This window comes from Accipiter gentilis, chromosome W, assembly GCF_929443795.1.
Source record: "Accipiter gentilis chromosome W, bAccGen1.1, whole genome shotgun sequence".
Lineage (NCBI taxonomy): Eukaryota > Metazoa > Chordata > Aves > Accipitriformes > Accipitridae > Astur > Astur gentilis.
Window position 1 is genome coordinate 39857053 of NC_064918.1, and position 19315 is coordinate 39876367.

Genomic DNA, 19315 nt, shown 5'->3' on the forward strand with positions numbered 1-19315 from the left:
TGCCCAGCCAGGGCACAAGAAGTTGGCACAGGACACAGACAGGGCACCTGACCCAAACTGGCCAACGGTGTATTCCATATCATGTGACGTCCCATCTAGTATAGGAACTGGGAGGTGGGGGCGGGGAATCACCGCTTGGGGACTAGCTGGGTGTCGGTCAGCGGGTGGTGAGCAATTGTCCTGCACATCATTTGTACATTCCAATAATTTTATTACTACTGTTGTCATTTTATTAGTGTTATCATTATCATTATTAGTTTCTTCTTTTCTGTTCTATTAGACCGTTCTTATCTCAACCCAGGAGTTTTACTTTTTTTTCCCAATTTTCTCCCCCATCCCACTGGATGGGGGGGAGTGAGTGAGCGGCTGCGTGGTGCTTAGTTGCTGGCTGGGGTTAAACCACGACACCCAGTCCCTGAATTTCAATCCACATACCTAGTTGAGTGTCTATAGTGCCTGTTTATTACTATTAGTTTCCTTCCTGATTAAGAGCAACATTAATTTTTTTATATTTTCACATGATTCTGCAAAGATGCCATAAAAGATAAGTTTTGTTCCCTTTGTTCAGTTAAGTTAGAACTAGACTGAGTGTGCTGATTAAATTAAAGATGATGCAGTAGTTAAGCTGCACCATCCTGAAAATCAGAAGTGCTGTTCATTGCTCTGTCACTGGCTTTCTGTGCTAATGCAGGAACAAATCAGTGTCATTTCAGTGGCAGTATAGATTCTGTTGTGGCTGTAGTCATGCTGTACTGTTCCTTGCAGTCATGCCCTTGATATGCAAAGCAGCCTCCCTGCAGTGGACTTTAATCCTGAGACTCTGCATGCAGTGTAATACTAATGGCATTCCTGGTGCTTAGCTGTTCGTGATCTCTCATATCAGTGGTTACGTGCAAGGATTTGAACTGACCTGTTTAACATTGAACTGAAATGACTGGAGTACTCATATCTCTGAGAAGGTTAAAAAATTGCAGATGTACATATTACAAAAGATTGTCAGATTGTATTGGTTACTGATATAATTGATTGGAAAAAACTATGATTTAACTAGTATATTGTATTGGTTTTGTTTGGCAAGGTTTTGGTAGCGGGGGGGGGGGGTTACACGGGGGGCTTCTGTAAGAAGCTGCTGGAAGCTTCCCCTGTGTTCGAGAGAGAGCGAGCCCATACCAGCCGGCTCTAAGACGGACCCGCTGCTGGCCAAGGCCGAGCCAATCAGTGATAGTGGTAACGCCTCTGTGATAACATTTTTAAGAAGGAAAAAAAGTTGGGACGGGGAGAAAACTGCCGCCGGAGTGAGGAGTGAGAACATGTAAGAGAAACAAGCCTGCGGACACCAAGGTCAGTGAAGAAGGAGGGGGAGGAGATGCTCCAGGCGCTGGAGCGAAGATTCCCCTGCAGCCCGTGGTGAAGACCCTGGTGAGGCAGGCTGTCCCCCTGCAGTCCAGGGAGGTCCACGGTGGAGCAGATATCCACCTGTAGCCCGTGGAGGACCCCACGCCGGAGCAGGTGGGTTCCCGAAGGAGGCTGTGACCCCGTGGGAACCCTGCGCTGGAGCAGGCTCCTGGCAGGACCTGCGGATCTGTGGAGAGAGGAGCCCACGGAGCAGGTTTTCTGGCAGGACTTGTGACCCCGTGGGGGACCCGCGCTGGAGCAGTGTGCTCCTGAAGGACTGCACACCGTGGAATGGACCCATGCTGGAGCAGTTCGTGAAGAACTGCAGCCCGTGGGAATGGCCCACGTTGGAGGAGTTCGTGGAGGACTGTCTCCCGTGGGTTGGACCCCACGCTGGAGCAGGGGAAGAGTGTGATCAGCCCTCGTCCTGAGGAGGTGAAGCGGCAGAAAATAACGTGTGATGACCATAAACTCCATCCCTGTCCCCCTGTGCCGCTGGGGGGCCTTGGTGGTGAAATCCAGGAGGGTAGTTGTGCCCGGGAAGAAGGGAGGGGTGGTGGGAAGGTGTTCTGAGATTTCATTTTACTTCTCATTACCTTGCTCTGGTTGATTTGTAATAAATTGAGTTAATTTTGCAAACTGAGTCTGTTTTGCCCTTGACGGTAATAGTGAATGATCTCTCCTGTCCTTATCTCGACCCGCGAGCCTTTTGTTATATTTTCTCTCCCCTATCCAGTTGAGGATGGGGGAGTGATAGAATGGCTTTGGTGGGCACCTGGTGTTCAGCCAGGGTCAACCCATCACAGTATTTTTCTTACTGGTTACAGCTGAGTGTCTCCACTGAATAATTGTGGTCCTTTTAATTTCAGAGTATGTTACCACTTCCAGCTAAATATTGTCTTTAACTGCTGTTTAAGTAATAAATTGGAAAGAAATATTCTGTCTTTTTTTGTCTTCTAAGGCCATTCTTCTGTCAGTCTTCAGAAAATTTTCTTTGATTCATGCTTCATTCACAAATTCAGGTGTTCATAGCAAGTAGCAGCTGTAAATTGACTTCAGTGATGTTTCTAGTTGTTCCATTTGCAAAAGGCTGAAAAGCTTATTTGTTTGCACAAATTATTTTGTGAGGCTAAATTTTCCACCTTTGTCTTTAAAGACCAACCAAAAATGTTAAAGTGCATGTCTCAAATCCTGATTGTGGCTCTCACCCCATCACCTGCAGACATGATTTCATGAAAACTTATCAGTGTTTATCACTACTAATGATATATGTTAGCTTTTCCAAGAGAAGTAGGGACAAATGTTTAGGTTTAATACATATATCTTTATATTGAGAGTAATTATAGAATGCTTTATTATGAAATAACTAATGCAATTGGTAACTCTGGGTTTTGAAGTATGGCTTGAGTTTTATTGCAAGTCCACTGCTACTGTAATTAGTATTGGTCAGAATTAGTAGCAAGAAAACTGTTGATGTCCTATAATCTGTGTTCTGCACGTTCCCATCACATAATAATGTCTTGAACAACACATAGTCAAACCATAATAATTTATTTTTATCTTGGTATAAATCTGTTAAGCTGTTATGGATGAGAAGATGTTTTAATTGCCCATCTAAACCGAAAAAATGATAGAAAATTATTTCTAAGGCAGAAAGTCCAGCTCAAGAAATAAAATGTTCACTGTACTTACCTTCCAATGTATAATTTGCAGTAATATAATCAAAATTTACTGTTCCTAAGGAGTGTCTCTTTTTACTAGGAAGCTTTAATCTACTGCATAGACCATCTACTTAGGTTGATTAGCAGAAAGCATTCATAGGTTTTTATCTTCAATGAGAAATAAAATGAGAGATGGCCAAATGAGAGATTTCCATCATCAGAACCCTGATCAGCACTGAGGACTTGTTCTCCAGCCTCCTTCCTCATTCCTGTCTCCTTTCCCAACCTATTTCTTTCTTTGTTCCTCAGGCTGCTTGTCACAGTCAGCTCTGCTCACTGTGCAGGTTCAAATTTGTTCTTTGTCTGTTCATGTTGAGCAAATTCTTCTTCCATGATTGGGTGACCCAGTGGGTGGCTCCTTTAGAATACAGGAAAAAAATGTTCCTTGTTTGCATCTCTGGTAACTAGCAGGCTCAAGCTCTGCGTTAGCAGTTTAAAAACTTAAATCTTTACTGACTCTGGGCTGTAAATCTTTGAAGCCTGATAAGTTGAGAGAAAATTTGTGTTTTTACAGGGTTGGCAACCCCTTAAGCAGAAGTTCCCTCCTGCTATCTTTCAAGTCCCTGTCCCAGGACTTTCAAAAAAAAATCACAAATTTTTACCTGAGGAACTGCCAAACCATTCAATACAATATGAGAAAGAACAAAAGCAATGAGCCTATAGCTGTAATTTGACAGAGTAACAAGCTCTGTGTTCTACAATGGGAAGATGAGGATAGTCTTTGTGTCAGCAGTCCTTCTTAATTGTAATGTTCCAGAATGAGAGATTTACCAAGATTGTGATTTATTATTTCAATGTTACAGGTTCATGAAAGCTTTAAGTTATGCTTCATTAGATAAAGAAGATTTATTAAGTCCTATTAACCAAAGCACACTTCAGCGTTCCTCCTCTGTTCGCTCCATGGTTTCTAACGCTACATATGGTAGCTCTGATGATTACATTGGCCTTGCTCTCCCAGTGGATATCAATGAAATATTTCAGGTATGTATGTGATAACTTAATGGATTCATTTGCATTTTCATACTGGAATGTAGTTAACTGTTGCATTATCATCAGAATAGATTAGATCTACAGAAATGAGGAAAACAGGATGTGGTACGTTCAAGGAATGCATTTTGGAGAACAAGAGTTACTTTTCTAACCCTGTTTACAGAAAAGTGCTAGTCTGTTTTGTATTGGGCAAATAATGACACAGACTAGGTTAGAAGTGTGTTAAACAGTGGTAGCATAAATATGCTGTCATAAGATTTTTAGTTGACAGCTAGCTTTTATACTAAAATTGGCATAGTCTGTGGACATTTGTTAATATCTCTTTAGCCAACTAATTGATATGTTCATTGGTCAACCATAAATGATGTGCATAATCCCACAGTAAACTTCCTGCTACCATGATTTCTGCTACTGTGATCTTGATTTAATGTTACTTTATTTGTACATCTATCATCATAACATTAAATTATATTGTCTTTACTTAACCTCACAGATATATTTCTTTAAGTTAAAACAGATTATCTTAAGTGTCTTATCAATTGCCTTCCTCTCTCTACTTAGTTAAAGCACATTCCCATCTAACAAACTGATGCATCACAATGTTTAATATTCTGTTACCTAATTATCAAAAACAGGACATGGTCTGTGTCAAAGGTAAATCAGTGGCTTCCTTATCTTTAGTTTACTTAGTCTTTGCCTTTCAAACATAAATTCCTTTCTTACTAATATAAAAAAAATTACTAAAGCTAGAGCAAAGGCAAGATTTTCCATCATACCTGCTTCTATTTCCCCTTTATGAAATTACTATTTTATTTCTCTCTCCTCCACAGTCTTTATGGCATGTTTATGTTGCCTCACTTCTTTTCTCTCAACTCTTTTTGTAGAGTTGAGACACGTCTTGACTCTGCAACATCTTACAGGCAATGCTTTAGATGTCCTGGGTGGTTTTGCTCTATTTTCCTGAGGTTTCCAGTGTTGTAGAGTGATTGTGGACAGATCATTAATAGCCACTTCTGGGTCACTGGTTTCCTTACAGCCTGTCACCACTATGTTTTACCATTTACTGACTGTTCATAAGCCTTGCTTAATAAATGTTCATTCACAAATGTATGTTTTTCTCATTGGGTTTTCTTTACTACTCAGGAGCCCATTCTTAATTTCTTCCTCCATTTAGATCTTTTTCCTGAAGTAAAAAATTGACATTTTTATTTCCTCATAAAAAATATCTATTTTTCCTTTGTATATAATTATCACCTGTGCTAATTTTAACTTTCACCTGAATATTCCAGGTAAAGGAAACTCCATATTTCCAGAAGAAAACCACACCTCCACTTGATGACCGTGGAGCTAGGGTCTTTGCACCTGATGCAGAAGGTATTAGTTTTGTTCCTATTCTGTACCTTTCTATTGTTTGCTTGTACATTGGGTTGGGTGTTGGGTTTTATTTGTTGATTTTTCTTTACAGAAAAGACTATTTTTAGCTGTTAATTTTTGAGAGCTGTGTTCTGGATTCAGGATAGCACACTATTAATTCCCTGGTTTATGTAGTTTAAGATAATGTGGTGTTGCTTCAAAGCTTGATCCAGCTCTAATAAACTAAGAAGGAAAGTCTATGTATCTTTGATTATAATATGAGCTAATGTTAATTGAAGACTGGTAGTGATACTGCATTAAAGAAAGTAACAAAATTTAAGCTAAGCTAAAATATGTATGCCACATATATATTGAGCTGTTATATTTTGACTCTCCTTTGATTATATATTAATATATAGGAACCAATAAAGGTGTTAGATGTGTATTTCAGAAAGTAAATTTTGTCTTTCTGTGATGTTTCTGTGACAGTTGATCAGTGGAGGTAATGGAATATGGTATAAGAAAATTGCAAGTGCTCTGTAATGCCTGGCTTGTTCTGGAATGCGCTTTTTTTTTTTTTTTACTCTAGAGTAGTCAGAAATCTATAGGGCATCAATATGTATCTTTTCAGTAGGACAACTGAAAAAGAAACATTGATACTGGTCCTAAAGTACTATAGGATAGCTGTTGTCTTGGTTCTTAGTTAACTGGAACTTTGTTACAAGCACTTTGAACATCCAAATAAGACACATCTTACTGATTTTTTTTTTCTTTTGTGTTGTTAATGTAATATATAAAGATGACTTTCCTGAAGGTGTGTTTCTGTAGTTTACTAAGTTTTAGTGTAAAGTAACGCCTGTTCAAAATTGTTTTTGTTGGTATTTTCCACCCAGGGAAGAGCATGTCACTAAAGTGTCTTCAGCTTGTTTCTGCATTGTTGAGTCTAGTTTCATCCTATTACAAGCACTAAGTTACAGGTTTTTTAATTGTGTTTCTGTTTTCATTGGTGCATATGTCATTTATACATCTGGTATACTGTACTAATCTTGTTTGATATTATGAAAATTCGTAACATATTAATGTTATGTGGGTATTTCTATTACTAATGTTGATGTAATGTCAGGATTTACCACATATCTTCTTACAGTATGTGTGTTTAGAGGTTGAATTCTGTCCTTTGCAATGTTTTGTTATATATGATAAGCCAGGACTAAAATGTGATGTTTATTTCCTGGATGCTAACAAATCTTGGGAGCTTAACCATTCAAAAAAGGTTTCTAGATCTTCACACACACACCCCTCCAAGCCTTAAAAGGGGAAATGTAATTGAAATAATGTTTTATTAACTGTTGGTTGTGTGGGTTGGTTTTTTTTCTGATGTCTAATTGCTTATCTACAGGTCTTCCATCAGGTACAAGTGATGTTGTCAAAAGTCCTTTTCAGATGCTCCGACAGCAGATCAGTCTCACAGAAATAATGAATACCAGCCGTTCAGATGCCTCTCTATTTTTAGAAAATACAGAGGATACAGGGCTACAGGAGCACACAGATGAGAACTGCCTTTACTGTGTCTGCATTCAAATACTGGGTTATCAGCCTAACAACAAAGTGAACTCTTCATATAGTCGTACAGGTTAGTGTTCCTTGTGGGGAAGTGTGATAAAACTGAATGAAAATATTGAAAGTTGTTCATCTTTAAAATTGATGAATCTGTAAGGGTTTTTTTTGTTGTTTGGGGTTTTTTTTCTTTTTTTTCTTACTGACTATTGACCTTGAAATTAATTCTCCTTAATAAGCTCGCTATGTAACCAATGGTATTTCTATGGTCGTTTCCATCTTTTCTGTTTCCTAGTGGTGTTAGTAGTTAAATATTTCTAAAAGCTTATCAAAATATAAAATTCAAACCCTTATTTAGTACTTGCAAATCGATGTCCTGAAAACTGAGGTTTGCGGTCAAACTAATGAAAAGTCTGACTTCAAAGCAAGTATCTACCATAAAACAAAACAAAGGAAATCTGATTAAGGAGTCTGTTGAAGTTGAGCTGTAACTTCTGGGATTTAGTCTTCTTTCTTCATGTTTTGAGATTCAGATTGGTTTCAGAATGATTTTCTTCCTAACCTCCTCCACAGAGCTTGCAGTTACATGCCTTTTTACAATGTCTATAATAAAAAGATAATCCCATAATGGAAATTCCAATTTCTACTTAGTAAGAATCCTTACAGTTTTACAACAGTGTTATGATTCAGGTAGTAACACCTAAAGAGTACTGTTGTCAAGTACTGTTGTGTTGATGCACAAAATGTGCGGATGCATAAAATGTGAGGATTGGCTGAGAGAGGTGAGTTTGAGCTCAAGTTCAGTATCAAGAAGAGATGGCAAATAAAATCCCATTTGTAGTCTTCAATTAGCATGAGGGGATTACAGGCAAGGCAGAGCCAGACTCTTGTCAGAAGCAAAGCCAAAGGACAGGAGACCACGGGCACATGCTGTAGGAATGGAAATTCAGTTAAACATAAGGGGGAAAACTCTTTGCAGTGTAACTTGATCTCATTTTGAAGTAAGCCCTTCTTTGAGCAAGGGGTTGAACTAGGTGATCTCCCGAAGTCCCTTCAGACCTATGTTTTTCTGTGGTTCTGTTAAATGTGCAACAATTAAAAGCTTGGATTTTACATTTATCTCTTTACATCCAAAATGCCAAAGGCTATGGATAGTGAAACCTCCCGAAAGAATCTTACTTGTCACATCTTTCTGTTGATGAAGTCAGAGCCCTTTCTGCAAGACCTGTGGTAATTGTATGAACAAAAAGCTTGTGCATATGCAAGAGCATCTTTATTATGTTATTGATATATCCATGCTCTATTTTACATGAGCTCTACATGTGATTACAGTTTTTTAGGCTTCTGTCAGTGCTTGAGAGTTGATTATTTTCACTCGAGTATTATATGATTGAAAAAAAAATATTTTTAGATGTTTTGAGTATGATTTGTCTAAAATCAAACATCTAGTTTCCAGCTGTTTTATATGCTGATAGTTATTGTACATAGTGCATCAGTGTCTTGCATGCTTAACATTGTTAAAAAATAAGAAAAGCATTTGAAGTGAGGAAAAGTGTGAATAACAGATATGCAACATCTTGTTTCTCTCAGATTTTTCAGACATTCCATATACTGACTGGTGTGGGCAGACCATACACAATCACTTAGATATGCATTCCTCCAAATTTCCTGGAATTTCAAGCTGTAGTGATGCAGTATCCCGTGGTTCAGCTAGCAGCACCAAGAGTACAGAGCTTGTACTAGGTAAGTTTGAAAGCCTTATGATTATTAGACACTATAACTCTTAAAGTATATTTTAGGTATTGTGGAAAAATAATATTTTGTTTATATATACTGCAACAAAGTAATGCTCTTTATTTAAACAAACAAACAGACAGCAACAGAAACAACTACAAAAAAACCCCTCTTTGGATGCCCTAATCATTATCCAGGAGGGTAGTTGCATTATCAATGACTATGGCAGTTGGCATACTTTCAAACTGTTCTGCTTTAGCTTTATGGCATTTTTGCAGGTAATGTAAATGCAGCTCTGTATCCAACATTACAATCAAATTGATTACCTTTTTTCCCCCACAGTGTTGTTAGTTTAAAAAAAAACAACAACCCACCAAACAAAACGTAACTTTTAAAAAATTACTGAATTTCTTTTTTAGGTTTGTGTTTTACATTTTAAATTATAATTTCTTATGAAGTAGATGGTTGCTAACTTTGCCAGTATCTGATACAAACAGAGCAGGTAATCACCCAGTTTGCAACATGATTTAGTGATAGAGACAGCACTGTAATTGAATCTCACCAATTTTTCTAAATGTCACACAACATTTATGAAATGCTAGTTTACCTTTTTTATTTCCATGTTACATTCCATGAAAATAATATTTTTGTTTGTTTTCATTTTAATGGGAATATTTGCTGGTAGTTCAGAATACATACATAAATATGTATTTGTGTGTGTGTGTGTGTAATGCTAAAATAGACTTATGTGGCATAAGATTAGCACAATCAAAGACTATTCTGCTTAAACTCCATACTGTTGAATTTGTTTTTCCAGGAGTAAAATCAATCCCAGATGATACACCAGTGTGCAGAATACTTCTGCGGAAAGAAGTCTTACGTTTAGTAATCAATTTGAGTAGTTCAGTAGGAACTAAGGGTCATGAAACTGGACTCCTGACGTAAGTTAAATACACTTCAGATGTTTTAGCAACATTTAGTTGTATGTATTTTCTAAGATCTCTGAGATAGTGATTCACCTTATTTCTGACTTCTCAAAAAATTGTCAAGCAGGTATTATTGTGGGTTACTGGGGATGACTGAATGTAACGTAAAAGCTAAGCAAATAATTTTCCTTTTAATATGTTTGTTTGGTCTTTAATTTCTTACTCTTCCCCATTATTTTTCAAATCAGTAGTTCAACTGTAGTGATGTTTCATTACATACCCAGTATGTTATGCATCTTTAAAAAAAAAAAATAATTATTTTTTGTTATTTGTGCCAAATAATATATATCAGATAACCAGAATAACAATCTGAAAGTAACTTCTTTAGAAACACAAATCTGCTTTAAGCAAGAGTACAACTACTGGAATTAATTTATAGAAAAACTCATGTTATAATATAGGAATATAAATCCAGGGACCACACATTATAATAAAAAAATGTAGGTTTTTGGGCTAGTGATGTTGGAAACTGACATACGACTACTAAAAGAAAACGCAGAAATGCTCATTTTAGTTTTAAAAATGCTTACAGGTAATTAAGTTAGCTTTTCATATTTTTAATTACTGCTGTACATATGCCTATTTTTTGATATACTGTTCTCTTTCTACATCTATTGTTTTAAGACCAGGTGATCTCAGAGATTCTGTACAACTTTCAAATTGTATATTCTGTTTCATCTCAATATGGGTTTCTTCTAGTTTGGTACAAAATAATGTTGTCTGTTCTGATTTTCTTGCTTAATCAGATCCAGAATGTATAATGCCTATTACTGAAGAGTTCTACTTTGTTAATGATGACAATCAAAATTTAATTGAACAGTTTTTAAAAATATGATGGAAAATCTGTTCAAGACTTTTAAAATTTTGTTTTTCCTGTTGATCAGAATTAAGGAGAAATATCCCCAAGCATTTGATGACATATGCCTTTACTCTGAGGTGTCCTACTTGTTAGCACATTGTACATTTCGACTTCCATCTCGAAGGTTCATTCAGGAGCTATTTCAAGATGTACAGTTCTTACAAGTAAGTGGAGAGTTCAGATGCATTGAATGCACCAAAATGTGCCAGCTGGGTGCAGGTTTCATGTTCTGAACGCTTTCAGATATGTCTTAAAGGGAACCATTTTATGATGTCTTTCTAGTAAAATCTCTGACGACATTAATACTTCATCTATCTTTTTCTTTTAGATGCATGAAGAAGCAGAGGCTATTTTAGCAAAACCAACAAAACAGCCAGTAATGGATACATCAGCTGAATCCTGACCTCTGTCTCGTGCAGTGCATTGCATATAGACTTTCTGAAGTCCTCAGACAACCTCCAATTGACTGGATAAAAAGCTTTGGAGCATCATTTTCTAGACTGTTCCAGAAGCTACTGGTACCTGAAGACTGAACTGAAAACTTTTTCTTCCTTAACTAATTACTGCCGCAGTCTTTTGAGCCCTTTGGGGAGTTATTAAACATTACCATAGTTTGAATAATAGTAATTACCAGTATATGCAAGAGCTGAGCACTGAACACCTCCACAAGTTTTCATTTCATTTTTTACCATAAATTTTAAAAAAAAATAATAAATAGGACAACACACAGACATCTTATGATTGGCTTCTGATTTTGTTCCAGAGAAGCAGAATGATGCCTTGCTTTTTAGCCCCTGGATACCAGGAATCTGAGAAATGAGGGTGCATTCCATTGCCAGCAATAGGGAGCCATGCTGTAATCATGGACACCAGGGGATTAATGTTAGCCCTTCTCTGTTGGTTTTTGTACTGTTTATAACACTATTTGGGGGTTTATAACTTCAAACAGAAAGAAAAGCCTTTGTTAATCTGAGGCTTCCTTTAAGTTATTTTAATATTACTATAGTTGTAAGTAATTTTATTAGCAGTCTCTCCAATTTTGTTACACTTACGTACACGTATCTTATCTGAAGCAGTTAAGGATTTTCACTACAGTTTGATTTAAAAATAACAAATCATTTAAACTTAAAATGCTGAAATCAGATTGTTTTCCCTGAATGATATGCATGTGTTTGCAGTTTCTATACTCATGCCCATATAGTATGAATGTTGGTCTTACTCTTAACTAAAAACCTTTAAAAAGCATGATTTGTATCAGATAAATGAATATTGTATAAACTAAACTTGAAGACATTTAAGCATTGCTGCTTTTGTGAGAAGACATAATATGAGCGTTTTCCAAGTTCCGTGGAAACAGCCTTTTATAAAAACAAAGGTTTGATTTGAATTATCGATGAATTAGTGATCAAGCATCAGATAGTACTAATAATTGTAGCGAAAAGCTTTAAGTAGCAAATTTGAAGCAACAGTAATTATAATTTTATATTGGTATTTGAGACTTGTTGCAAAAGTTACATGATACAGTGACTGTTAATGACTGAAATAGTTACGTCTATTGTGTTACTAGTGAGTTTTCTAAATTAATGAGTGCAAGCTTAAAAAAAAAAGTAAGAATCCCCATCACTTTTATCATGAATCTAAAGATTCAGAAGCCTTTATATGAAGGTAATATAAATATATACAAATATATATACAGTAGCATGGCCACCTTTGTTAGAATGTCTGTAATACAAGGGATTACCCTTTGATTTTGATATAGGTGAATAATTCAGCTGGACTGTACTAAGGTAGAACGTATTTTTATTTATTCACTTTTACATTTTTTTGTAGTTGTCAGATTAATACTTAAGTGAAATTTATCCTGATGCCCATAACTCTGGTCTTACTAGCTGTGCTACTGGAGATTTCAATAAGTAGTCCTGTGAAGAGTAAAACATGATTCCTAGTGAAATGTAGAATTTACTTGCTCTTATCTTGCCACATAAGCACTGCTTTGCAGCTATCACTTCACTGAGTTTTTATGTGCACTGCATATCATCAGGGTTCTGGTAAAGCAGATCTCTAAGTTGCTGCTCATAGTCAAATTTAGTTCCTGAGATTTATCTTTTCATGAGTTCCCACTAAAAGAAGGAGTAAAAAGAAACTGATTCAACTCTTATGGTCAGTGACACAAATAATATATCTATGTGTCAAGGCATGTTTGAAATGCTCTGAAAACATACCACAACAGTAACTATTGGACTTCTCTGGTCATAACAAATAAATGCTTCTGTAAAGTCAAAATGTCAATCGCAGTAGACCAATAGTGGTATAAACTCCAAAGGAAATAATGTAATTTTCCCAAAAATGGGGCTAGCATATCTCATACAGTAGTTTCAAACACTTACTTCAATTAGGCTAGAGTATGAGATTTGTTTTAATAACTAGATGGGGTTACATCAAACTATTCCATGTTATTTTTCTGCAGTTAAAGCAAAATAAATTTTATCACCTGTATTTAAAAACAAAAACACCTCTGTTCATTTGTTACCAGTTTAATCCATAGCACTGAATGTAGAAAGTGCCAAAGGAAGGCCTCTGATTATAAAAAAGTAAGCAAAAGCAATGTCAATATACTTTTGAAAGATTCTCCATCCTGAAATGCTTATGTATTCTGAAGTACTCGCTTGTGTGGGGATCCATGACAACAGAAACGTTGACGTATGAATTATTGCTGCAAATTGTTATAAAACATAATTTTTTTTCCTGAAAGTGTATGAGTGTCAGTCAATTTCAACAAGTATGCATCAAGGATGTAAAATCTGTACTGTACATAACATACAACATTTCTAGAGTTAATATACATATTTAGACATTAAGCTCATGTGACTTTAATTTTAATTGACAAATGAAGGGAGACTGTTATAGAAGGAATTTGATATTGGCCTAGTTATAAACTGTGAATTTCTAATTCTATCAATTTCTTCTTTAAAATATCCCTTTCAGAGTTCTTATTTTGGGGTTTTATTTGCTTCATGATAAAACTTCAAAAGAAAACCGTAGTAAATAAAAATTGTGGTTATATTAACCCTAACAAAGAATCCTTCCACTTACCCTAGAAAGGGTAGCAAGGGAAGCTGACAGACCACCTGCTTTGTATTTTTTGCAATTATAACTATTTGTGATACTGTTGAGCAAATGGTAAATCATATAGCATTCATTTACACTATATACAAATACAATTTGGTTGCTGTAGCAAAGAAAACTGACTGCTATGAGGCAAAAGCCTTTGTGGGAAGGAGCGGCTGGCTGTGAAACCAATCACATTCGGTCTACTAAATTAGCTGGCTAATTTTCTTAGTCTGCTTTCACAGTCAGTGGAAAGGGATAGCCCTTTCCAAAGGGCAGAAAGCTAACTAAAGGGCTCCCAATTACTTCCCTGAGGGCCGGTTTCTCTCCACTGAGTGGGGAGGAGGACAAAGCTGGGTGCACACCTTTTCAGCTGTCTGAAATTCAGAGATGCTGAATCCTCCCAGCTGTCATGGACATCACTTGGAGCTGGAGATGGTCAGGCTTTGAGGTCCCTAACTTGTATTTTGGGCCCTTGGCATGTTGTATTTGAAACAGTTGCTTTTCCTCATCTGACAGTTCTTATTTGACCTGACATATGTACCCTAAATGTGTTCTCATTGGGTGGTGGTGGTGTTTTTTCCCAAGATAGAATGAAGTGCTAAAGTATTCAGTAGTTTAGGGAACAGTGGCTTGGCACACTGAGGTAAGCTGCCCTTAAAACATTTAAAAAGGCAGCAGTGAGAATACTGCTTATCTTTTTGTCATTTTATTCCAAAACCTATCTAATGGTCTTGAACGAGAGAGTTGTAATTTGCAGTGAGAAGCTGAAAAAAACCCTATAGCACCTTTACAGGTGCCTGAAGAGAAAGATAGCTATTTGAGAAATAGGTAATAATCAAAGCCTAGTGAGAGATGAAAGAGTTGTTGCTTCTTCTTAGTCTATGTCCTGGTCTTCATATTTGGCTTTTTGGACTTCAGGAAGCTGGTGTTACCTTGTAAGTGTGAGCTCAAGCTGAGTGATCGCAGTGGAAGAATTCTTGCCAGGCTTCGGAGCATCTCTGAGGTTTCTGCTTGCCTCCTGGCAGGGCTGCACAGAAGTCCTGTTACTTGGGGCTCTGCTGTGGAGCCAGTTGAAAGCAAGTCCCATAACTTTTTTTTTTTTCAGTTACACTTCTATTATCATGTGCTTACTAAATGTATACTTGGTGAGAGTAAAATCTGAGAACTGTAAAAGACCTTTGGGGACATGCTAGAAACCATGTTCGTATTTTGCTAGAAGCCCCCCATCTCCTTGGTTTTTGTTGAACTCCTGATTCTGGTTCCCTGGATAGTTTTATTTTCAACAGATTTGTATGTTCAGTAAAGAATGTGGATTTTCTTTGGACTATTTTTGTAACATAGATGGATAGCAATGCCACAGCATGCAGAAATTGCACATTTTGTTTGAACTGCTTTGTAAAATACACTATTTTATTGGAGAAATGTAATTTATGCCAAAAAGTGTAACATGCCATTTTGCTACTGAATAGGGTCTTTTAGCACAAGATGCAATGTCTTGGGGGAGAAAGGCAGATGTCTTCTAGATTTAATTGAAAAATTGTTCCAATACTGGGCTGTCAGCATCCCTAAAACTGCATTACAAGAGATGATGTAAATTAATCATTCTGAGGATGGAAGGGATCAAGGAAAATCTCAAGACTTATTCTCCCGGTCCTGTGTGGTGGTTTTTTGGGTTTGGTTTGGGTTTTTTTTAGTAACATGCTGCTACATATTTGGAGGTTCTAGTGGTTGTAGGTCACTGAACAGACATTGAAATCTGATTTATATTGTATACCTGTAACATAGAAAGAAAAAGTACTTATATATTTTCCATAAGAATATTGCATTGAGCTGTGTATAATTTAAAGAGACTTGTCCCAAAATGGTATTGCTCGCCTTGATTTTTTTTGTGTGTTTTTTCCTTTTTTATATAGTGTGTACAGTTCATCTCTATGCACATTAAAAGCCTCCTGAAACGTAATCTTATCAAAGGGATGCATTGTTAATAAAATGTACTTAAACTTCTTAAAGTTGTTCTGCTCTCATGTACCTCTCAGCACTAGAAATGAGTTGGAATTTTATTTATATTTGTCAGTTACTAATTAACTAGAACGACCTGAAGCTTTCCAAATAAACTTTTTTTTTTGGTCAAAAATATAATTTACATTAATGCTTTGTAAGATATCTTGTAAAAATAGTTTCATAGTTTGTACACCATTTTTATTTTAAAAATTTTAAAATTTAGAGTATTGATACTGAGAATCATTTTCCATTATGTGATGTTTGCACATTAAGTGTTAGCATTTTGACAACAGACGTGAAAGTTGAATTATAAACAAACAGTGACAGAAATAAACAGTTTTCAGTTTTGAAATCATTCAACCATTAATGTAAGACAGATGTCTTAAAAAAATTATACATGCCCCTGCCATGCAAAAATCCTTTTCTAATCTTTAGTTCTAATGCCTGGACTGCATCCTTTGACTTTGGCATTATGCTCCTTGGAATCCTCTGTTAGACTGTGCTTTTAAGCACAGGTAGTTTCATGAAACACCACCTGTCAGGACCAGCAAGCAGAAAGATTCATAGATAAAGAGGAGCTACCTTCTCATCACATCACCAAGCAAACTGTTTCCTTGCTTCGAGATAATGAAATTTCATCAGTGCAAAAATCTCCCCAGGAAAAGACCAAGAGAGCTGCCTCTGCCAGAGCTGAGGAGGGAACTCCCACCAGGCCAAAGTGTCTCACCCCACCATCAAGAAGGCACTACTGGCTACAATCACCCCCACCCACCCCTCCACTTACTCCCTGGGCTAAATTACTGCAGCCAAGCCCTAGTGATAGCAGCTCAAACGTAGGAAATTGTGCCTTGTTACAGCTGTCCTCTGGCATGAGGAACTGCAGCACGCTGAAATTTAAAATGTTTTGTGGAAGCATCTGACTTCTTTGACTGACTTCTGTATCAGAGTTCCTTAGACATGTAACTCCTGATTTAGGATACCTTTCAAATTTTTTTAAACAAACAGGCCTTTTTTGAAATGCACAGCTAGGAGGTTTTATTTTGGTAGTGGCAAAACAGCTTCCTTGGAATTTTCTCCAGCAGTAAAGCCTTTAAACTACACAAGTACATATGATGTGATTAAATACTGTGGAGAAGAAAATGTTTTTCTAAGTTGTTGTTGTGGTTTAACCCCAGCCAGCAACTAAGTACCACACAGCTGCTTGCTCGCTCACTCCCTCCAACCCAGTGGGATGGGGGAGAGAATCGGAAAAAATAAATAAATAAAACTCGTGGGTTGAGATAAATACAGTTTAATAGGACAGAAAGGAAGAAAATGATAATAATAATAAAATGACAATAATAGTAATAATAATAAAAGGATTGGAATATGCAAAACAAGTGATGCACAATGCAATTGCTTACCACTCACTGACTGATGCCCAGTTAGTTCCCAAGCAGTGATCTGCCCCCCCTGGCCAACTCCCCCCAGTTTAGATACTAGGCATGATGTCACATGGTATAGAATATCCCTTTGGCCAGTTTGGGTCAGCTACCCTGGCTGTGTCCCCTCCCAACTTCTTGTGCCCCTCCAGCCTTCTTGCTGGCTGGGCATGAGAAGCTGAAAAATCCTTGACTTGAGACTAAGCATTACTTAGCAACAACTGAAAACATCAGGGTGTTATCAACATTCTTGTCATACTGAATCCAAAACATAACACTATACCAGCTACTAGAAAGAAAATTAATTCTATCCCAGCTGAAACCAGGACAGTTGTAAAGATAGTGTGGTCTTCAGCACTCAAAAAGAAAACAAACTTTCAAATTCACTGTAACTCAAAGGAGAGTAACATAAAGGGAGGAAAATTTTCTCTGGGATATTTCTATCAAATAGCATCAGCCTGTTCTCTTACTTCCCTATCCTCTGTCAAACTGCAGTTCAGCTAAACGTGACCAACCATGTTTCTTTACTCCACTGTCTGAAGGCTGAAAGAGAAGGCCATACTGCATTTATATTTTTTTTCTACTTCTCAAGTAAATCTGTGCACAACCTACAGTTGGACACAGCACAGTGTGCGTTGACTGGATAACCACAATTAGCCACCTGTGTGTTTGTATCTTCATTTGTACCTCACTCCTGTCTGCCTGAAGACTTCTCCCTCTGCTTGCAGTCAATGCTTGTCTCAGCCAAAGTCTATGTAAAATTGTGTTGTTTTTTTCCTGTGGCAACACAGCTCATCAACATTAAAATAATATCTATAAGCAACAATATAAAATCTACATGTGGTTCAGTATCAAAACTCATTTCTGTCTGCAGCTGCTTAGTTTTTAGGAAGTGTGATTAGCTAGTTAAACATAGGGAAGAAGAATAACTGCATTTTTAAAAACTATCTCAGCTGAAGATCAAATTCTAAAAAACGCTTAATTTTTTCCCTTTTGAAAACTGATTATTCTGTGCTCTAAGTTGAGGTCTTATATTTGCAAAATGTTCCAGACAGTTCTTTCATGTATAATTCTTCATCTTGTATTGAACAGCATCATAATTAGGCAAAACCAAAGGGTTCCTTGCACATATGGATGTTAATCTGATGAGACTTTCAGGTACAATTCCAACTGTTCTGCTTCATTACAAATACATTACTTCATTGGCTTAGACAAGTGTACTTTTCGCTGGGTAAAAAACTGGCTGGATGGACGAGCCCAGAGGGTTGTGGTGAATGGAGTTAAATCCAGTTGGCAGACGGTCACAAGTGGTGTTCCCCAGGGCTCAGTATTGGGGCCAGTTCTCTTTAATATCTTTATCAATGATCTGGACGAGGGGATCGAGTGCACCCTCAGTAAGTTTGCAGATGACACCAAGTTGGGAGGCAGGGTTGATCTGCTTGAGGGTAGGAAGGCTCTACAGAGGGATCTGGACAGGCTGGACTGATGGGCCGAGGCCAACTGTATGAGGTTCAACAAGGCCAAGTGCACTTCAGTCACAACAACCCCATGCAGCGCTACAGGCTTTGGGAAGAGTGGCTGGAAAGCTGCCTGGCAGAAAAGGACCTGGGGGTGCTGATTGACAGCTGGCTGAATATGAGCCAGCAGTGTGCCTAGGTGGCCAAGAAAGCCAACGGCATCCTGGTGTTGCCGAAAAACTCAGAATAAAGAACTTATCAACACCAATTTAGTGTAGATAAGCAGACACTTCTTTATTAACGGCCGGGTGCGTGGGTGAGTCCTCTCAAAAGACCACGCACACCGAACTCCAAAATCATACACCTGATATTGAACTTATTCATTCATATTCATTAGATTTCCGAAAAATGTTATGCATATTCATTAGATTTCTAGGAAGTTATTAGCATATGTTAATGTTCTTTACGCAAGTGCATTGAAGGTCTCTGGTGGTCTTCTAGAGTCCTCTGGTGGTCTTTCATAGTCTTCTTCACTTGTCCGCTTCTTGACCTCCTTCAGGCGATTCTGCGCAGTTTGGTCTTTGGCAGGTAACTAACTATTTCTTGGCAAATAACTACAAGTTGCTTCATTCGACTCTGTCGTGGTTTCAACCCGGCCGGTAACAAAGGACCACGCAGCCGCTCACTCACTCCTCCGCCCCCCTCCGGTGGGATGGGGAGGAGACGGAGG

The 19315-nt window shown here is 37.5% G+C and overlaps 2 protein-coding genes across 5 annotated transcripts in view; one reads left to right on the forward strand and one right to left on the reverse strand.

Moving 5' to 3' along the window:
• The window catches only part of LOC126035219 (rapamycin-insensitive companion of mTOR-like), a 108636-nt gene extending 92840 nt beyond the window's left edge, over positions 1-15796 (forward strand). For 2 of the 4 annotated variants that reach the window (XM_049793438.1, XM_049793441.1), the window contains 7 exons: positions 3920-4097; positions 5396-5480; positions 6859-7092; positions 8607-8759; positions 9568-9691; positions 10621-10759; positions 10924-15796. In XM_049793438.1, coding sequence (XP_049649395.1) covers positions 3920-4097; positions 5396-5480; positions 6859-7092; positions 8607-8759; positions 9568-9691; positions 10621-10759; positions 10924-10998 — 988 coding nt within the window. In that variant the 3' untranslated portion in view covers positions 10999-15796. The remainder of the gene's footprint in view (positions 1-3919; positions 4098-5395; positions 5481-6858; positions 7093-8606; positions 8760-9567; positions 9692-10620; positions 10760-10923) is intronic. The other 2 variants (XM_049793439.1, XM_049793440.1) reach the window with 2 other exon arrangements.
• The window catches only part of LOC126035221 (uncharacterized), a 249702-nt gene extending 230438 nt beyond the window's left edge, over positions 1-19264 (reverse strand). The window contains exon 1 of the mRNA XM_049793454.1: positions 19238-19264. The gene's annotated coding sequence lies outside the window, so the exon portion shown is untranslated. The remainder of the gene's footprint in view (positions 1-19237) is intronic.
• Between the last annotated feature and the right edge of the window lie 51 nt (positions 19265-19315).